The following is a 17,412-nucleotide window of genomic DNA, read 5'->3' on the forward strand; positions in this document are numbered from 1 at the left end:
TTGCTATAATCCCAATGAAATTGTTAGGATTTAGCTTGTGCTCCACAGCAGATGGCAACAGGCTTTTTCCTTCAACCTTGGGATGGTTTAACCGCACCCCCCACCCCAACCCCACCCCATATCTGCATGTAACACCCTGCTCTTCCTTGCCTCATGTCCTCCTAAGTCTTGGTCAAAACAAAAACAAACAGAAGCCTGTTGTTCCTGAATATAAGCTGATGAGCAAAAACATTTTAAGATCCAAGATGACAGATGAGGTGAGGCTGAAATGATTTCATTCAGCTCACCAGTTTTATAAGAATAATAATAAAAAAAATATTGTGACTAAACTTCACTTGAGTAATTTGGATCTTAAAAAGTCAAACACTTATGAAAAAAAAAAATTAATTCAGACAGTAGCAAATATTTGTTTTTGAGATGATTTAAAGCTCTTCAGAATCAAAATAAACTTCTACTTATTGCCAAATCGTCACTTTAACAACAACCAGAGTAACCAGCAGTGTAAAATAATATTCAGACATATAAAAGGTCAGTGAAATGTGACGTATATAAATAACATACGCCTGTTTTGAATCATGTCTTCAGTTTAAATGGCACAAATGCATAAAAATTCTGATGAAAATTGAGATGCTTTCTTTAAAAACTTAAAGAGGCGTTCTAAAAACCACAAACTTAGACATACTTCCAGATCAAAGTGAGGTTTATTTTTCATCAGTAGTGAAACAAGATTTCAAACCACAGGTAAGTATTCTTAATTGATCCATGAAACCCAAACAGCAATGAACAAATATACATCTACTCTATGTGCACAGATTTTCCACAGTTGAACTGCTGCCTCAAAAAAGCCACTCTGAAGGTTGGAGGAAGTGTGGGGTCACAACTTCCTCAATTAAAAAAAAACGTCAAATACTTTTCCCTTCTCTTACTTTTCTGTTTCACACAGATATAATTATGACAACACTGTGATCTCCACTTGGGCTGTCTAATTTTGAAATCCCTTTACAATAACCCTAATTATATAAAACCAGTGAAATGAAGTTGGTGCTCAGGTGAATTCTCATACATTTTATATCAGGGCAATGCTATTTTAACACGCCGTCGCTTCAGGCGGTGTTTGAAGAAGAGGTACATAAGTAGAAGGCACATGGCGGACAGGGAATAAAGAATGACACACAGACTGACGTCCAGATTTGAGAAGCCGATGCTTAAGGCAGACATCCAGTGCCCCTTGTGGGTCAACTCCGTTTCCCTTCCAAAGTACTGGCCTGCCAGTTCTCGTTTTTGCCGTCGTTTTTCTTTTACCTCCAGGTCTGCGTCCATCCGCTGCAGGCCCATCATGCCGAGGGCTGCGTCCAGCTCCATGCTGAGACCAAACGCCGGCCTGGGCTCCTGCTCAACCTTCGTCTGCAGGGTACGCTGTTTAACCCGACTGGAAGCGGCCATCTGCAGAGCTTTGTCCTTGAAGTGCTGGTTGACAAACGAGTCGAGATCCACAATGTCGTCCCTCTTTTCTCGAAACCTCATTCCCAAGATGCTCTGAAGCCCGTGATCGTCCCGTTGCTTTCCAAATCTCATTCCTGCGAATCTTGAAGACCTGGGAGCCTGCCGCCGGCCGCGGCCCAGTTCTATGTCAGTTTGAGCCCAGGGCGTCGGTTCAGATGATTTACCCTCCATCTCACTGGCTGCTTGTGCTTCCTCCTCTTCATATGTCATTGCCTCATCCTGTGGACTTTCCTCTTCCTCTTCCTCCTCTTGAGCAGGTGATGGTGACGGAGAAGGGGGTACAGGGTTCACGGCTTCCCTGGCTTTCCTCTCTCTGTGTTTTACGTGTTTTTCTTTTTGCTTTTCTAGAATCTGGTTTTCATCTTCAAGGTAGTCTGATGTGAAAGAAGAAAGAAAGACATTACTTTCACAGTTATTACACCACATTACTGTCAAATGAAGATGCCCCTCAACTCGAGGTGGATGAAATATCAAATATACTCAATATATTGACCATTTCTTCATGAGCAACACCTTAAATTATTATATCACAACAATCAAGTTAAAAATAATCTAAGCAATGTTTTAGACAAGAAAAGCTGGCATGCATTTAAGAGGTTGCTGTTCTGATCAATAAATACTGTTTGGATGAGTCTAGTGTTTGGCTCACGTGTATGTTAACATAATTTGTCAACTACTATTTAGTTGGTTTTGTGGATTTTGGTTATTTATTTGTCCAAACGGTCCTGTGTGATCAACCAGTGTCTGAGTCCAATAGTGTTATTTTTGGTTTCTGTGATAAAGCTCCCAAATTTTCCTGTCCTTTCGTAAAAAGGTTTAAACCCAAAAATCACTACATGAAAAACAAACTGCAGATCCAAATAAGTCTGAACAAATTAATTAAGTGAAATTATATGTAAAGTTATATGTAAAAGAAACAAAAATCGGGAGGACAAAGTATACCTGTGAGGATGCTGCTGGAATCGAAGTAGGACACCAAGAAGGACAGAACCTGCTCATTGTTCCACTTGTGCTCCCCGCTCTTGCTGACTGTGTGACAGAACGGACACATTTCTGGTGGCGGCCACTGGATCTTTGGGAAGAGGGGGTCCTCACTCAACGCACCTGGAGGACGAAAACACACACAATGGGTTCTATGTTGCAGAAAATGCAGCATACAGTGACAAAGGGGAAAAGATTTAATTGTGATTATAAAGGGCTCATGGGGAACTAAAAAAATCAAAATACTGTTCTCTGAATCATAGTTCCTGACAACATTGGTTCAGCATTTTCATTCATGCCTGTATTTTTCCTACAGTATTCACCTGCTTGTCAGGAGAAGTCTATTTATTCTCCCATTTGTACCCATTTTCACACCTCAATAAACTCCCTAAACAAAATATTCCAAAAAACTTTAATTTGCACTTATTTCTGAAGATTTTAAGTTAAAATTAAGGTATACAATATGTCTAAGAATGACTGAGATATATTATGTACAATATTTAAATGCCGTTGACATGTAACAAAATTTTGAAGTGTAAAAAAAGTTCTGGTCCTAAAAAAGATGTTCTGCTAAAAAATAAGTTCCAGTTAGAGCAGGCCCCGAACGCTGAAATCTTTAAAAGCAGAATTTTTCCCCTCATTATGACTTTTCTCAGGTCTGTTTAGATTCAAAATACCACAATGAGAGCAACAGATTAAATTAAAAGGTCAAAAACACAGTTGATGTTTCGAGTCAGCTGCTTCGTTCGTCGTTGTTTTACTTGTTGACTGGAGGATGGAAGTGCTTTGAAGACTGGACGCAATCTGCGGTGAACCCATTTGATCTTATCACAGCGCTCGTAAAAACTAAGTGCCTATATGCATATGTGTATATATGTGTCTAAGTGTGTATATGTAAATCATCTGTCTGCTTTTGTGTGCATGTAATCTATAGATTGATACTCTGTGTGTGAGTGTGTGTTCATATGACAGGGTCTAACAATGATCGATGGGCTTCTGGGGTGTCCCAGTGGGAGGGACGGTGAGATAATAGATGTGTCCAAAGTAGACAGCTTCTCCACACAGAATCCCAGGTTGGTTTTTTTTGTTTTCTTCCAGGCAGCAGACCTCTGATCTGAACCACCTGTCCCGTCTCTCTGCAGGCGTTTAAAGCAAACCCTAATCTCCAAATTGAAGACGAGAGCAAGAGAAACTCAGAAGGGAGCTGCCCTTCTAATGAATTAGAAACTTTCTCCTCTAACATGTTGTCTTTTATGTAGCCGCTCCCCACCAGCAACCCCTCATCACTCACAACGTTTGCACCCATGCAAACAGACTCGCTGAACAACACGTGCACACACACGAATGTAAACACAGAACACACACACGGATCTAGTAATAAATTGCTTGTTGTCACCAACAGGCCATTGTGTGTATGTGTGTGAAAAGGGAAAAAGCGAAACAGCAGCAGGTCTGTCACTTTACAGCACTGTCAATTTACATCCTCCACCCCCTCAACCCCCCATCTCCCCCTCCTACTCCCCACCGCTCAAGATTAATCTCAGTCATATGCATGTGTGTATGTACTCTGCATACAGTACTTTACATAAAGGATACATCAATTTTATTGTGTCTTGGATGGACGGGTGCTGGTGAGTGTGTGTTGGGTGGGCTTTTTAGCAGGTATGCACACACACACACTCACCAGACACCTCACATCCCCTCCCTTATTCTAATAAAGGACAACATGTTTGGGGCCAGGGTGACTTTAAAGACAGCAGCCATATTGAGATTGCCACAAAGACCTGTCGCTGAGATGCCATCGCCTCCAAACAAACATTTTCATCATAAATATGTTTTGTCAAACTAGCTTCCTCAGCACTAAGTGAGGATCAATTACAAGTGTACAATGTAATGTACCATCATAACTGTGGAGGAGTGCAACTCACATCCTGAGCCAAAAATCAATTAAGTTTTTTTTCTTCCCTCTAATGACAGTATCAGTGTTGGAAAATACCGCTCAATATTTCTTGCACCGATTAAAATGAAGGTAGGGAACATTTTGTTTGATTTTTTTTGGTTTTAGCTCTCCTTTGAGCAGCTAGTTCATGATTTTAAAACAAGAAACTGTTTTTTCAGGAAAGTCCATATGTGGTGATCAGGTCAAGAATACATCAAACTAATTCTTACATTAAACAGGAGCTTAAGATACTAAAAAAAAAGGTAATGGGTAAACATAGTTGGCATAAACAAGATGGTTTCAACCCCCAAAAAGTTACAGTGTCTCAAGCATTAAAAAAGGAGAAACAAGCAGCTGAACACATCTGCTGACATGAAGTTTTTAATGACAAAATGAACATACGCTGGCAATGCTTGGAGTTGCCAAATTGTTAGTATTTTTAATAGAAATAAGGAAAAGACTTGTTTTATTGCATTATGTATGAAAGAAAAATTCTATATAATTCCCTATAAATTCGAGCTGCAGATATCAACAAATATACAGAATACTTTCTGTGAAATGACAAAGTCCAAAATCTGCCTTTTTACAGGATTTGCTCTTTGAGTTCTTAGATTTACTGGCCAAAGCTAAAAAAATTAGTAAATATTACATTTTCCTTACACAGCTTCCTTTCTTTACACTGAGCAATGAAATGACATTTTGACACATGTTGCAGCATAGTTATCTAAATGCTTGTTATAATATTTATCTTAATTCATTTATATTATGACATAAGCAGCAAGGGAAAGTTTGAAACTCACAACACATCGTTTTCCCACAGCATTTTATTTTATATATTTGTTCCTATTACTGATTTCTGTAATCTGTCACTCAGGAATGATTACAGTCAGGACATGGCATTAAATTTCATATACATGGTTTGGTTTAGATAATGAAAAAAATAAGATTTGTAGACTTCAAGCATTTTCTAATCATTGTGACAACAACTTTGGAGATGTGGACAATAAGAACAATGCATTTTTTTTGTTTTTTTGCTTTTAGCATTCACTACAGCTCTTAACTTTCTAACATGTTCTTGAGGAGATGGAGGATGAACACTAATGCCTGCAATATTTGCTGTGGAATTACTGCAGAGTTTTCATAGCTGGTTTAATTGTAGGAAGTATGCAAATATCTGAGTCAGAAAAGAATGTTAATCCTCCCACAGCAGGAAATTGTGGCATATTCTCAGTCTTTCATGTAGTAATAATGTGAAAATAATGTTTCTACAGCACGCTGTGTGTTTTGGGCTCTTCCCACTCTATATTTGTTCTGGTGGTGGGAAAACATTTCATTTTGGAGTGTAAATGTGAAGCTGATACAATCTGAATGGAAAACAGCCCGAGTAAAACGCTGTAAGAATCTGTTGTCTGTGATGGCAGCGGGGCCTGCTGCAGCAGAGCTAGTTTGTCTGCAGAAATGTGACTCTGTCTCAGCTGTTGACAAGCAGCAACAGGACCGAGCTGCCACCAGTCTTAATTCAGCCGGAGCGAGTAGGCCGAGGGCCCTGGGGCCTCTTTGTTGCCAGCTAAATTAATTGTCCGACTGCTTTACAAATAGCTGATGTTTCATGCATGGCTGCCTCTGAAAGGGAGGGGCGGGGAGGCCTGCTAAAGAGCTCCACTTTAGGCAAAGGGGAGAGGAGGGGATGAATGGGTGGAGGGGTGGAGTGTGCTTTCCTCAGGGAAGACGCCGCCACTCACTGCAACAAATACAGCCAAACCCTCTGATTCACCCAACCTGGAGTACCCCCCCTGCCACACGCCACAGTTCATCCATGATAAAAAGGCAGAGAGGATGTGGATATGTCGCTCTGGGGGGGTTAAATAAGCGTGTGTGGCTTGTGTCAGGGTGTTTGCCACCTGCTGTCACACAATACCTTGGGAATTGTTTGCATGTAGCCAAGGAGGGCTGGCTCCTGGGGGAGCTATTCTGCACTATTGCTTGTCAGGCGTCGGGTATGAGTCCCACGGGATGGTGAAGAGGAAAGACAGAAAAGATGGAGAAGAGGGAAGACGGATGGATGAAGAGGGGGAGGCTGGATGGTGTTTAAGTGTCTGGGGAGGCGACACACGCAGAGACCCTTCTGGGCCCTGCTGTTCAGGACACAAGCTGTCTCTGAGATCAGAGAGGGGGGTGGTCAACAAAACCCAAACAAAAGACAGCGATTTAACAAAGTGAGCTGTTAATGACAGTGCTGTGCTTAATAAAATCATATGAACACAGTGAGAAGAGGAGGGACACTCAGGCCCTCTTTATCACATAATGTGACAAAGTCTGGCATGCTTAAAGAATATGAACACTTTTACACAAAGAGGTACTAAGTCATATTTGAATGCAAACTAAGGATTCAGAGATTTTTTCTGTCTGTGTACGATCAAACAAAATCCAAGGTGATTACACTGACACATTCCTGCACATAACTAAAGTTGGACAGATGAATAAGAAAAAGTCTGGGGAAACTTTTCAAACCATAGTGAGGGTCAGGTTGGAAGGATGGATGAAGGCAGAGGGCAGGTGAAGAGAAAAGTGACGAGGAAAAGGACAGTCGGAGGACTAAGACGAGGAGACAGCTGGTGTCTGATCAGAGGAGCCACCGTTCTCCTCACTCTTTGCTTAGTCGCATCAAGACTGAAAGACTGAGTGAAAAAAGAAAAACCTGGACAAACTGAGGAGGGAAAAACGTGATGTTGATGGGAGAACACAGAAGAGATGTGTAGAAAAATAAAACAAACAAACCAAAAGGAAGGGTGGTGCTGATAAAGTAGTGAACTAAGGTGTGACATTAGGCCTTATTTCTTATTAATTAATAATAATTTGATAATTAATAGTTTTGTCAACTGGGTTGAATTATCAAAAGATGAAAAATGCCCTTTACAATTTCCCCATCACCAAGGGTAAAATTATTTTAAAAAAATATGTTTATCAGAACAGCCTGAAACTTTAATGACTGGCTCCAGCAGATTTATTATTTTAGCTTAATCATTTTGTAACATCTTAATGCCTATTAAGACCATATTTATTCCTAGAAATAAATCTAATCAATCAAACACATTTTATATGGTCTGGATTTAACAGGACATCTTCTGATATTTGTTTTACATTACAGAAAATGTTATTTCACACCATATTCACTTCCACAGAGTGATACAAATCTGAAGGATTTGACTCTAATTATCTAGTTTGAATGTATCACGAAATAGATGAGACACAACAGCAATTATATGGTTTCTGAGAAAAGTTTTTAAAAAAAAAAAGGTAAAATGTCAGGATCCGTTCGATGCGTTACTATCGCCTCTTCTATAAAACTGGTAAAAGCTGTAGCCATTTTTGTTTGCTAATGATTAGCCTGGAAAGGTCCTGAACCACTGATGTCAACGGATCCAGGAGTTCATAAGAACTGCTGCAACATAAGACCCAATATATTGTAAATGTACACTGGGCTCTAGACAGAAGATCATGTAGTTTGCCTCATGAGGACCGATCTAAGAAACAGCAACAGATGACTTTTCCTGACTCCTACCTGCTATTCTGTTGTTGACTCGGTTGTGTCTGGACCACAGCCACATGATTGCCGACTCCAGGGTGTACACCAGCTCCAGACTGTCCTTCGCCATGTTCTCAAAGTGCTCGGCACAATATCTGCAGCCAAAGAAGTGATGGATGTAGTTTCTCATCGCGTTCAGGACCTCCAGGGGATCTGGAGGAGAACCGTGAGGGCTGTCAGTCAGTTGAAAGCGAGAAACACATTTTGTAATGAAGGATCAAATATATTTCACATTTCTTCCCAAGAACTTTGTTTGTTGGCTCTTATTCTATTGATGCTGCTCATTTTTAACTAAATGTTTAAGATAGTTACAGCTATTTTGTGAAACCTGAGTCTGCTTCCACATTATTGTTTTCCTGTTTAGTTTCTTCTATATTTATTTTGCAATTAAACTACTAGATATTCTGTGCAGTTTTAACCATTCATACATAAAAACGCTCAGCTCTGTGTGCCATGACTGTTGGCTGCTATAACTTTTATACTTTTCAAAATATTTAAACTATTTTAAATAAAATTCAGCGAAAGTACACTGAGATCACTTTAATTCCTTCAAAACAGTCTCTTTCAAACCTGCTTCAGCATACTTGTTCTAATTTTGTCTTCTGATACTGCTTTAGTTTCCATTTTGCCTAATTTTAGACGTTTTGTCATTTGTAGCATCTGCTCTTTTCGTTTAAGCTTTTTACCCTCTGTTCTGCTTGTTTTAGCAACTCAGTTTTAGGTCGTTTTTAAAGCAAATTCCAGCAGTAATTTAACACTCAGCCTTCACATCTAGTTATATTAAAGTGTAAATCTCAGTCACCTGCAGTGTGAACCTGAGCTCCTGTTTTCCCATGATTACGTGGGCCTGAAGTCACAGGGCGCTGGGTTTATGCCATATTGAGATGAATAATCTATGAGAATATGAGATAACTCAATCTGAAGATTAAATGCAGTTAACACTCTGTGTGAATGGTGGCCAGGCTGTTGTCTCAGGACATGAACAGTCCACAAACATATTTCCCCCTCGGGCGTTTGCTTTTGTTCTCAGATTAGCAGATCCGTTAGATAAACTGTACGGCAGGTGGGAGTGTGAACAGCAGTATGAGTGTGTGTATGAGTGTGTGTGTGTGTGCGTGTGCGTGAGAGAGAGAGAGACTGCACAAACTGTTTATCAGAACAGCAACATGATTTATTACTTTGTATTCACACCTTTAGGACTGTATCCAGTATGCTGATCTGAAAAAGGTCTACTTTATTTAATAGTCTTTATTGAACATCAAGTATTTAAGTGTGTGTGTGCATTAAGCTGGTGGTCTTTGGGGGTCCAGATGGACACCCCTTTTGGCCACTCCATCTGCAGGTCATGTGATGGTCCGTAAACCTTGGGATTAAACTTTGTGTGCACCTACGTGTGTGTGTGTGTGTGGGTGCGCGCGCAGATTAAGGTCCCTGTCAGGAGCGAAGCCTCTGGTCATCTGCCTGTTTTATTAACCACTCACATTCCACTAATCTAACCTAATCCCTTTTCACACAGTCACAATTAGGCTCAATTTCAGTTCTGGCAAAATACAGAAAAGAAAAATAAAACAATCACAACCTGACTGACATATTTGAATGCATCTTTGTGTGTGTGTTAAACATTTTTAGGCTAATTTGTCCTCAAGGCCTCACGAATCCTCCTCCTCCAGACCACTGCTGTGCTTGTGAACTTTAAGTGGCCCCTTTCATTCACAACAATACAGACTGTGTGTACCTGAGCCTCCGGTGACGTTGGCCTGGACAGTGAGAACATGGAAGAGAGTCCACATCCCGCACGGATAACGTCTGAAGTGGGGCTGCGAACCCTGACAGCCCACCCACCTAACTCCTTCAGGCAACGCTGCGTTTGGAGCCTGGGAGAAAATGAGTGACAACAGAAAAAAATTAGAAGCGTTCAAAATGTGGGCACGTTGTTTAAATCAAATAAAGCAGCCATTTCCAGTTTAGCATCATGGGTAAACTGGGTAGTTCAGGGATATCCTCAAAAGTAAAAAGAGGTTTAGTTTAGGAACCACTGATCAAGAAAATAAAGCATGTGGATGAAATTTGGCTCCTAATAAGAACATCACACGAAGAGCACTAGCTCTTTAGAAATTTTGATATTCTGAACAACAACAGCTTTTCTAATGCACCTTCAAGAATAAGTTCAGCTGCTTAAATGTTCAAAAACATTTTTTTCTCTATTACTGTTAATTCCTGCTTTACCTCGTCTCTTTTTGAAACACTCAATTTTAGCCCTGAACACAGCTAAAGGGAAATGTTAAAGAGAAACCCATCATTTTTAATCCTATTTGAGAAAACTTGGCTTCAAACTTTGATGCAATAAGACACTCAATGTGTTTCAATAAAAGCAAACAAAAGAGACTACAGTCAGAGGAAGAGTTGGACAATTATTTTTAAAAAAAAAAACCTGGAAAAATTAAAGCGTCTTTCCAGCAGCTCCCAACCTGTTCGTCTTAATGAAAGCTGCTCCACGTAGTTTGTCCCCGATCAATGAGAAGTCAGTCTCAGGTTAATTGCTCGACCCACCACTAATGAACAGAGGCTATCCAGTTCTCTAACCATGAGCCACAGTTGAATCCAACAACATATTTTCTCTGACATAAAGTCGTTTCACTCGCTGCGCTGCATCGCCATCACCGCAGTGACTGACAGGGTTACTCACTTGTCAATAGTAAAGATTTTGCTCGTGCAGGCACTTGTGTGTGCGTGGAGAGCACATTTCCTCTGAGGTGGAGTCTATTCATACCTTCCTATTGATTCATTGATCCATTGATTTGTCTGCTAAAAGCTAATGATGTAAGTAAGTGACTCTTTTAATTTGCGAGAAGCTGCACACTGGAGGCACGCAGGCTTCAATCCAGAAACAACAGCATGCAGATTCTCCGAGACGAGGTAAAGTATCTGTAGAGGCATACGTTTTCTTTATTAGAAACCTGCATATCAAGAGATTTGGATTACCTGCGCTGTGTTGTCCAGGACTTTTTTGAAAGCCTCGTAGGAAATCTGACCAGCAGTCTGATTCTGCAGCCAGGAGTTTAGAGATTTTAACAAGTTCACCACCGTGGGACGACCTGGGAAGTACTGCAGACATAAACAGAACAATAAAAACTGGTGTTAACTGGATAATAGTGTAAAACAATGGTCTAGTTTTAATCGTAAAATATCAGAACTGCTTTCAGAGACAACAAATGCCACATACTGAGAGTCTGGATGCGCATGTTTGTGCTTTAAAATATTTAAATAGACCATTAAAGTTTGCACCTTAATGACAACGTTTTGGACTGCATCAGCCCTTTGCTTCATTTCCTCCAGATAATTGGGTCGATACGAAAATAGTTTTGCAGAGAAACAAACTTGTCATTTTAAGTTTTTTTCTTTTTAACAGTGTGTAACTTTCTTCATATTTTTCCAGACAAGTACAGTTCCCAAACTCTCATAGCTCTATTAGCTGTAATTTTTCATTAATAAGTAAATAAAATTAAAACCTCATGTCTTTGACAGAACTCAACTGTTCGTGTCCAACCTAATAGCATCTTTAATTGCAGATTTCATGTTACACATGCTCTACAGTGTTTTGCTAAGCTTACATGCTGCACAAAAGATTGTGGTCTGAGTGTTTTCCGTTCTCCATACCTTGAAAAAAAACAAAAAAACTTCAGTAATTGTAAGAAAAGCCAAGCCTAAGCCTCTTCCTTCATTAAGATCCACCTCCTAAGCCACCATCAACCACTTAGGCGCTCCCTGCTCCGGCTCCTTTCTGTTGTATATTTACTCCATGTCAAGCTGCCGTCGCCACGGCAACAACCACAGCTGGAGGAAAGGCGATGCTGTAACTAGCAAGACGGGAACACAAACAGGAGGAGGAAATCTAGCTGATGATCGTCTGAGACCAGTGATGACAGACTGAAGACGGAGATGAAGGTGCCTTTACACACAAGCTGTGATAGCAGACACAGCTGATGTCTTCAGCAGGCAGACAGTGAAGAAAAGTGGACTGCTTTAATACATTCAGCTAAGTGTCCTTTTCAGAACCACAATAAGCCTCCATGAGTGTTCTGTTTCTCTGAAATCCCCAAAGAACGAGGATTAAGCTTGTTTTCCAAAACAGAACACTTACATGGTAACTTTGTAGGGTTTCTTTTTAGGATAAAGCAACAAAATCCTTCAACAAACATTACTCACCTATTCTATTTATATGTATTGTTAATAATATCAGTAGTCTGCAAAATCTTATTTTATTAAGTCTGTGCTTCCAAGAAGTCAGATTTTCTTCTATTCCTTTAAAGTGGTCTTGATCAATAGTGCTTCAAAGATTTCTGAACGTTTATGAAAAAGCTGTTAAAGACCAAAGACAAAACCTTCACTTATTTTCAGTCCTTAAACCGGACCATTATATGTGCAGTGTGTGCCTAAAAATTAGGAAAGTGAACAAGTAGGATAAAAGATGACATGTCAGTGCTAAAACCCCTCATCTACAACATCTGTAAGTCATGTCTTAGAAAAGAAATCCAGCAAATATCTGATGCAGGACTTGAGATGCTTTTGTTGATCAACTGTTTGTCTAGTTTTCAGCTAATAGATGTTCAAGAATAACCTTATGACAGCTAAAATATTACTTAAGCTAAAGTTATTTGTGGTAATATTCTAACAAAACAGGAACATTGCATCTTTGTGAGAGGCAGCTGGTAACAAAGAGCCTAAAGATCCCATTTAAATAGCTTTTTAAAAGTTATTTGTTATATTTCAACACAACAGTACTTCATTCCTTGAGTTTAGGAGCGTTTTGTGGCTAAATAATTTGTAGGTCAGAGTTCAGTGGCTTAATTAAGAAACATTTCTCTGAAAATTGTCAGGTAACCCAGAGCAAAACGTTTAGAAAGGCCTTCAGAAAGTCTGGAGTAATATTGCTCAAGAGCATTTTAAAAGATTACGAGAAAACTAGTCTCCCTGGAAGCAAAATATAAAGAAACAGGAGATGACTTTAGACTTTTGGACAGTACGTTTTAGCCAGGAAAACAGGACAGACTGTTAATTTTATATGTGAACCTTCATAAAATGCAAGTCTTTAAATTTTTGACCTCACATTATTTCTTCCAGTCAAAAAGTCCTGCATTTGCTGACATTGACACACATCGTCCAACCAATAGGTCGTCTATCCATATACTGTGATCTGTGAGCTAAACCTGGACAAATTTACCAGAACCCGTCAGTGATTTGCCTGAACCTTCTTCTCCAAAGATAACAGCATCCTGTTCTGTCCTCTGCAAATCCCACTGCAGCAGAGCAACCTTCAGTCCCTCGAGAATCGTTTACCTTTTATCCACTCAGTCTGCAGAAAAGTGTCTTTTGTCCTTTTCTCTGTCTGAAAAACAATCAGCTGAACCTTTAGTTTTCTGCTAAAGCTCAGGATTTATTTCACAAATATCTAACAACTAATCTGATCACCAAAGATAATTCACAACCATGACAATAAACAGCAGCTTTAAACACCACAATTAGAAATACATTTCTTATTTTTTAAAATGATATATACACAATGGCTTCATGCTCCCAGAGCAGGAATAGGGAGGGTGTGGGCCCCTGGGCTACAGCCATTTATGGGCCTCATTACAATTTTTAAAGCATAAAAATTACAATACTGATTACGTGCTCATTAGTTTTAAGGTTTCTAATCACACAGAGCAGAGCTGCTCTTAGCTTTGATGTAATATTTTAAGTCTGAAGCACAGAAAAACTAGAGACCTACCATCTAAAATCATGAAAAATTCTGCTCTGTCGCAGTTAACTTTTTTCATTAATCACTGCTGTAGAAACCACAAGTGGATCTGAACTGTTTTGTCCTCTTTAAACTCAAAAATAAAGTACTTTTTCATGGACCAAATCATTTTAAAGTGTCATGACAAAGAGAGAGAAAAAGGTCAAGAAACAGAATATCGGGGAGCACTGAGGCAACACTACAACAACAAACACTTTATCTTAATGTCTCCAGAGTCCAAAGTAAGTTGCAATACAGAGTTTAGGTAAAAAATTAAGTAAATTAATAATTGGGAGACAAAAAATAATAAAATTAAAAAAAACGCAGACCCACTCATTCCCGGACTGTTAACGATAACAGGTTTTCTGACAGAATTTAAATTCATAAATAACATTTTGCTGAATGGACCTCAAGATGAAGATACAAAAACAATTACATAAAACAACACTGCATCGCTTTTCTACAAATCATTAGTGCTTTGAATTACACAGACTAGTCATTCAGCAAAACTAGCTGTACTGTATTGACGTTAAAAACTTATAAAGCGAATAAAACAGAAACCCACCAGAAAACATTAAGCAGCTGGTAATGGATATAGGCTCTAACAAGTTTAAACTCTGTCCAGTGATGAGGCCTTAGAGCTGAGTAGAAAATAAATAAAATGATGTTTTTGGGAAACATTAATTTATTAAAAACAATTAGACTATTTTAGGGCCCTGGGCTGCTGCTCCAATAAACCCTTTGAAAAGTCCAGCCTTGTTGGTTAACAAAATTCAATAGAAATAATAGAAAAATCAGGCAGAATCAAGTGAAACAGGGATGTAAAGTCCCCACAGAGACTTGTGATGGTTGCTGCAGACTGATGTAATAGGTTTAGGTGTGGATCTGAGGTCTGAATGCTGAGCAGTCAGAAAAGCTCATTAAACAGCCATATAAATTTAACCAGAAGAAAACGCAGGTGTTTCCCCACTAATGGACTTAAGTCTGCATCACTGAGCAACACTATTCATGAGATCCATGAATCTAGTGGTCCCTGAAGTGTTCGCTCATGTTCTGCAAAAACACTGCAGAGGTCACCGACTTTAACTTTGGTTGCATCAATAATAAACAGTTTGTTTTTGGAAAACATTTCTGTCCGAGTCTGTCTGGCTTTATTCATTTTATTTTCAGGAATGGTGGGTTAAACACATTTCCATGATAAATTTTGTACCAAATGAAGGTGACATCAGAGTCTAAAGCCATCACCTTCAAAATAAGAGAAATTGTCATCAAAACTGCAAATGTCTCAGCAAAACATTAATGCAGAAAGTTTACGTCATTCAAAAACGCTATTCATAGTGTTTTTGGTCTCTACATCACTTTAATAGTTACAGCTCAACATTAAGTAAAGCTATATTTAACAAAATAAAACAAATATTCAGCTGACAGGACCATTAAAATGATTAATTAGTGGTTAAATTCCTTATTTGGAATCCCTTTCTGATTATCGATTTTCTCCTGCTGCTACTTTCATCATCTCTACATCTCTCTGGCCTGCAGAAGATATCACCATCCATTTCTGTTCCATCGCAAGAAAAACCAACAAAACACACATGCACACACACGCGCACTTCGCCTCCTTTAACCGTACACCCCCCCTGCTGCCCCCTCCATCCCAGTTGGACCATGACAATCCCATTCACCCTGGCAATATGTCATCCCTCATCCGATTAGTATCAGCAGCACTTGAGAAACCACAAGCTCCTTGTGGTGAGGGTCCTGAGAGGGAGGCATCTGTTGGCTGCAGCGGGGCAGGCCAGGACAATCTGGGGGGGGGGCAATAATCCAACTACACTCCACATGTAGGAGGGGGACTCAGCAGATATGAGCTGGAGCAAAAACCAGCAAAACATAAATGGAGAAACTCCAACTAAACATCAACAAAAACTCTTTTTTTTTTGCACCAACAGATGATGCAAGAATTTTGTTTTAGTAACTGAGGTAAAGGTGACGTCCGGAGCCCTGGTGTAAGAACAAATCAAACCTTACCCCCCCTTTCATTCTTTGTTTTATTCCCTGCCCCTTTTTGTCTCCCCCTGAGCCGAGAGGCTTCTTTCAAGAAAAGCAGGATAGAGGTGTAATCCGTAAAAACCTCGCTGTAATGCTCCCGATGCCTCCCAAGATCCACTTTTTTTAATCCTCATATGCATGTAGAGGATTCATAAATCCTGCTTCATCCTGACAAGGCAGTAAATCTAGTAATATTATGACCTGTACCAAAAATAAATAATAAAAAACAATTGCTCTGCTCACATGGACACACAAAATACTATAACAGGAGAAATTATCATTCTTAGAAACAGTAAAATTTAAAAAGCATGTACGTTTGGAGAACACGTTCAATTAAAATAGCCTCTTATAGCAAAGTGTTTTTTGTCTTTGAAGATAATCAGATTATATAAAAAAGGTGGAATGATTTTTTATTGTTAAGCATTTAGTACAAATCACAATCTCCCATCAACACACACAAACAGACACACACACCGATGAACTCATCGGGGTCATTGAGGGATTTAATGTCTTGCTTGAGGACTTTTAGACAAAAAGTCTTTGGAAAGCCAGAGATCTAAGCAACAACCCTCTGACTGGTGCACACACACACACACACACACACACACATATATTTACATATAATTTTTATTCTTTAAATGTTACCCTAAAAAAGGTGAAATGACCATCTTTTCATTTTAGACCGTTAATAAAAAAAAAAGTAAAAGCTCTTTTAAGACATCCTACAGGAATCGCATAACTAAAAATTAAATTTTTCTTTAAGAGACTTTTTCTCAAGCAAATGTTTACCAGATTACAGTAGGTTTTATATTATCAAAAGAACGAGCCTAACACACACATTTTTCCAGGAGAAAAAAAAAATGAAATGAGTCATGATTAGTAACGAGTGAAAGGATCTCACTGAGGTCAAATCATCATGAGTCACTTGTGCTCTAATTTAATCAAACGACTCAAACTTTAAGACCAGGTGTCAAATTTTATGTAGGTCTGTGCTGAAAAAGACAGATTAAACATGAGGTAATTTGTTAGGTAATCTAAGTTTATTGGACAATGCTTACTGTAAGCTTTCCAACCCCTAACAATCATGTAGCATTTGTTTTTACTCTTATTGGTATATATACACAATAATCCATAATCACAAAATAAAAACAGGATTTTTGCTTTTTCTAATCTTCTTAATCAGCCGTCTACTGATCAGAGCACTACAACAAAGAGTCTGATAGTTTTAGTTTGAGAAAAACATGAAAAATGTTAATATTTGTATAGGTTGTGAGCAGATTAATGACAGAAATTTTAGTTAATTTACTTCAAGATAAGTCAGAAACAAACAGATTCTGAAAGCTTTTTTTATGCATCAAGAATAATTATGTTTGTAGTAACTCTTAAAGAACCTCCATGTCTGCTAAACCTAAGGCTGTGCCACATTTTCAGATTCATTCATTTTTTTGACACGTGATGATAAACGCCTCCTAACGAGCTGAAGACACGCAGCCTCTCAGTCAGAAGTTGTGGTCAGACATAAGGAAAGTCCTCTCAGCGACACAAAGCCCTGATGAGCTGCGGCTCGTCCATTTT

The 17,412-nt window shown here is 39.1% G+C and overlaps 1 protein-coding gene across 1 annotated transcript in view; it reads right to left on the reverse strand.

Annotated features, from left to right (window-relative positions):
* Positions 1-682: 682 nt before the first annotated feature.
* Positions 683-17,412, reverse strand: part of qsox1 (quiescin Q6 sulfhydryl oxidase 1) — a 28,038-nt gene continuing 11,308 nt past the window's right edge. Inside the window, exons 9-13 of the mRNA XM_017407419.3 lie at positions 10,992-11,114; positions 9,745-9,883; positions 7,986-8,162; positions 2,446-2,607; positions 683-1,877 (exon numbers count right to left, since the gene is read on the reverse strand). Coding sequence (XP_017262908.1) covers positions 1,072-1,877; positions 2,446-2,607; positions 7,986-8,162; positions 9,745-9,883; positions 10,992-11,114 — 1,407 coding nt within the window. The 3' untranslated portion in view covers positions 683-1,071. The remainder of the gene's footprint in view (positions 1,878-2,445; positions 2,608-7,985; positions 8,163-9,744; positions 9,884-10,991; positions 11,115-17,412) is intronic.

Source organism: Kryptolebias marmoratus, linkage group LG24, assembly GCF_001649575.2.
Source record: "Kryptolebias marmoratus isolate JLee-2015 linkage group LG24, ASM164957v2, whole genome shotgun sequence".
Taxonomy (NCBI): Eukaryota; Metazoa; Chordata; class Actinopteri; order Cyprinodontiformes; family Rivulidae; genus Kryptolebias; species Kryptolebias marmoratus.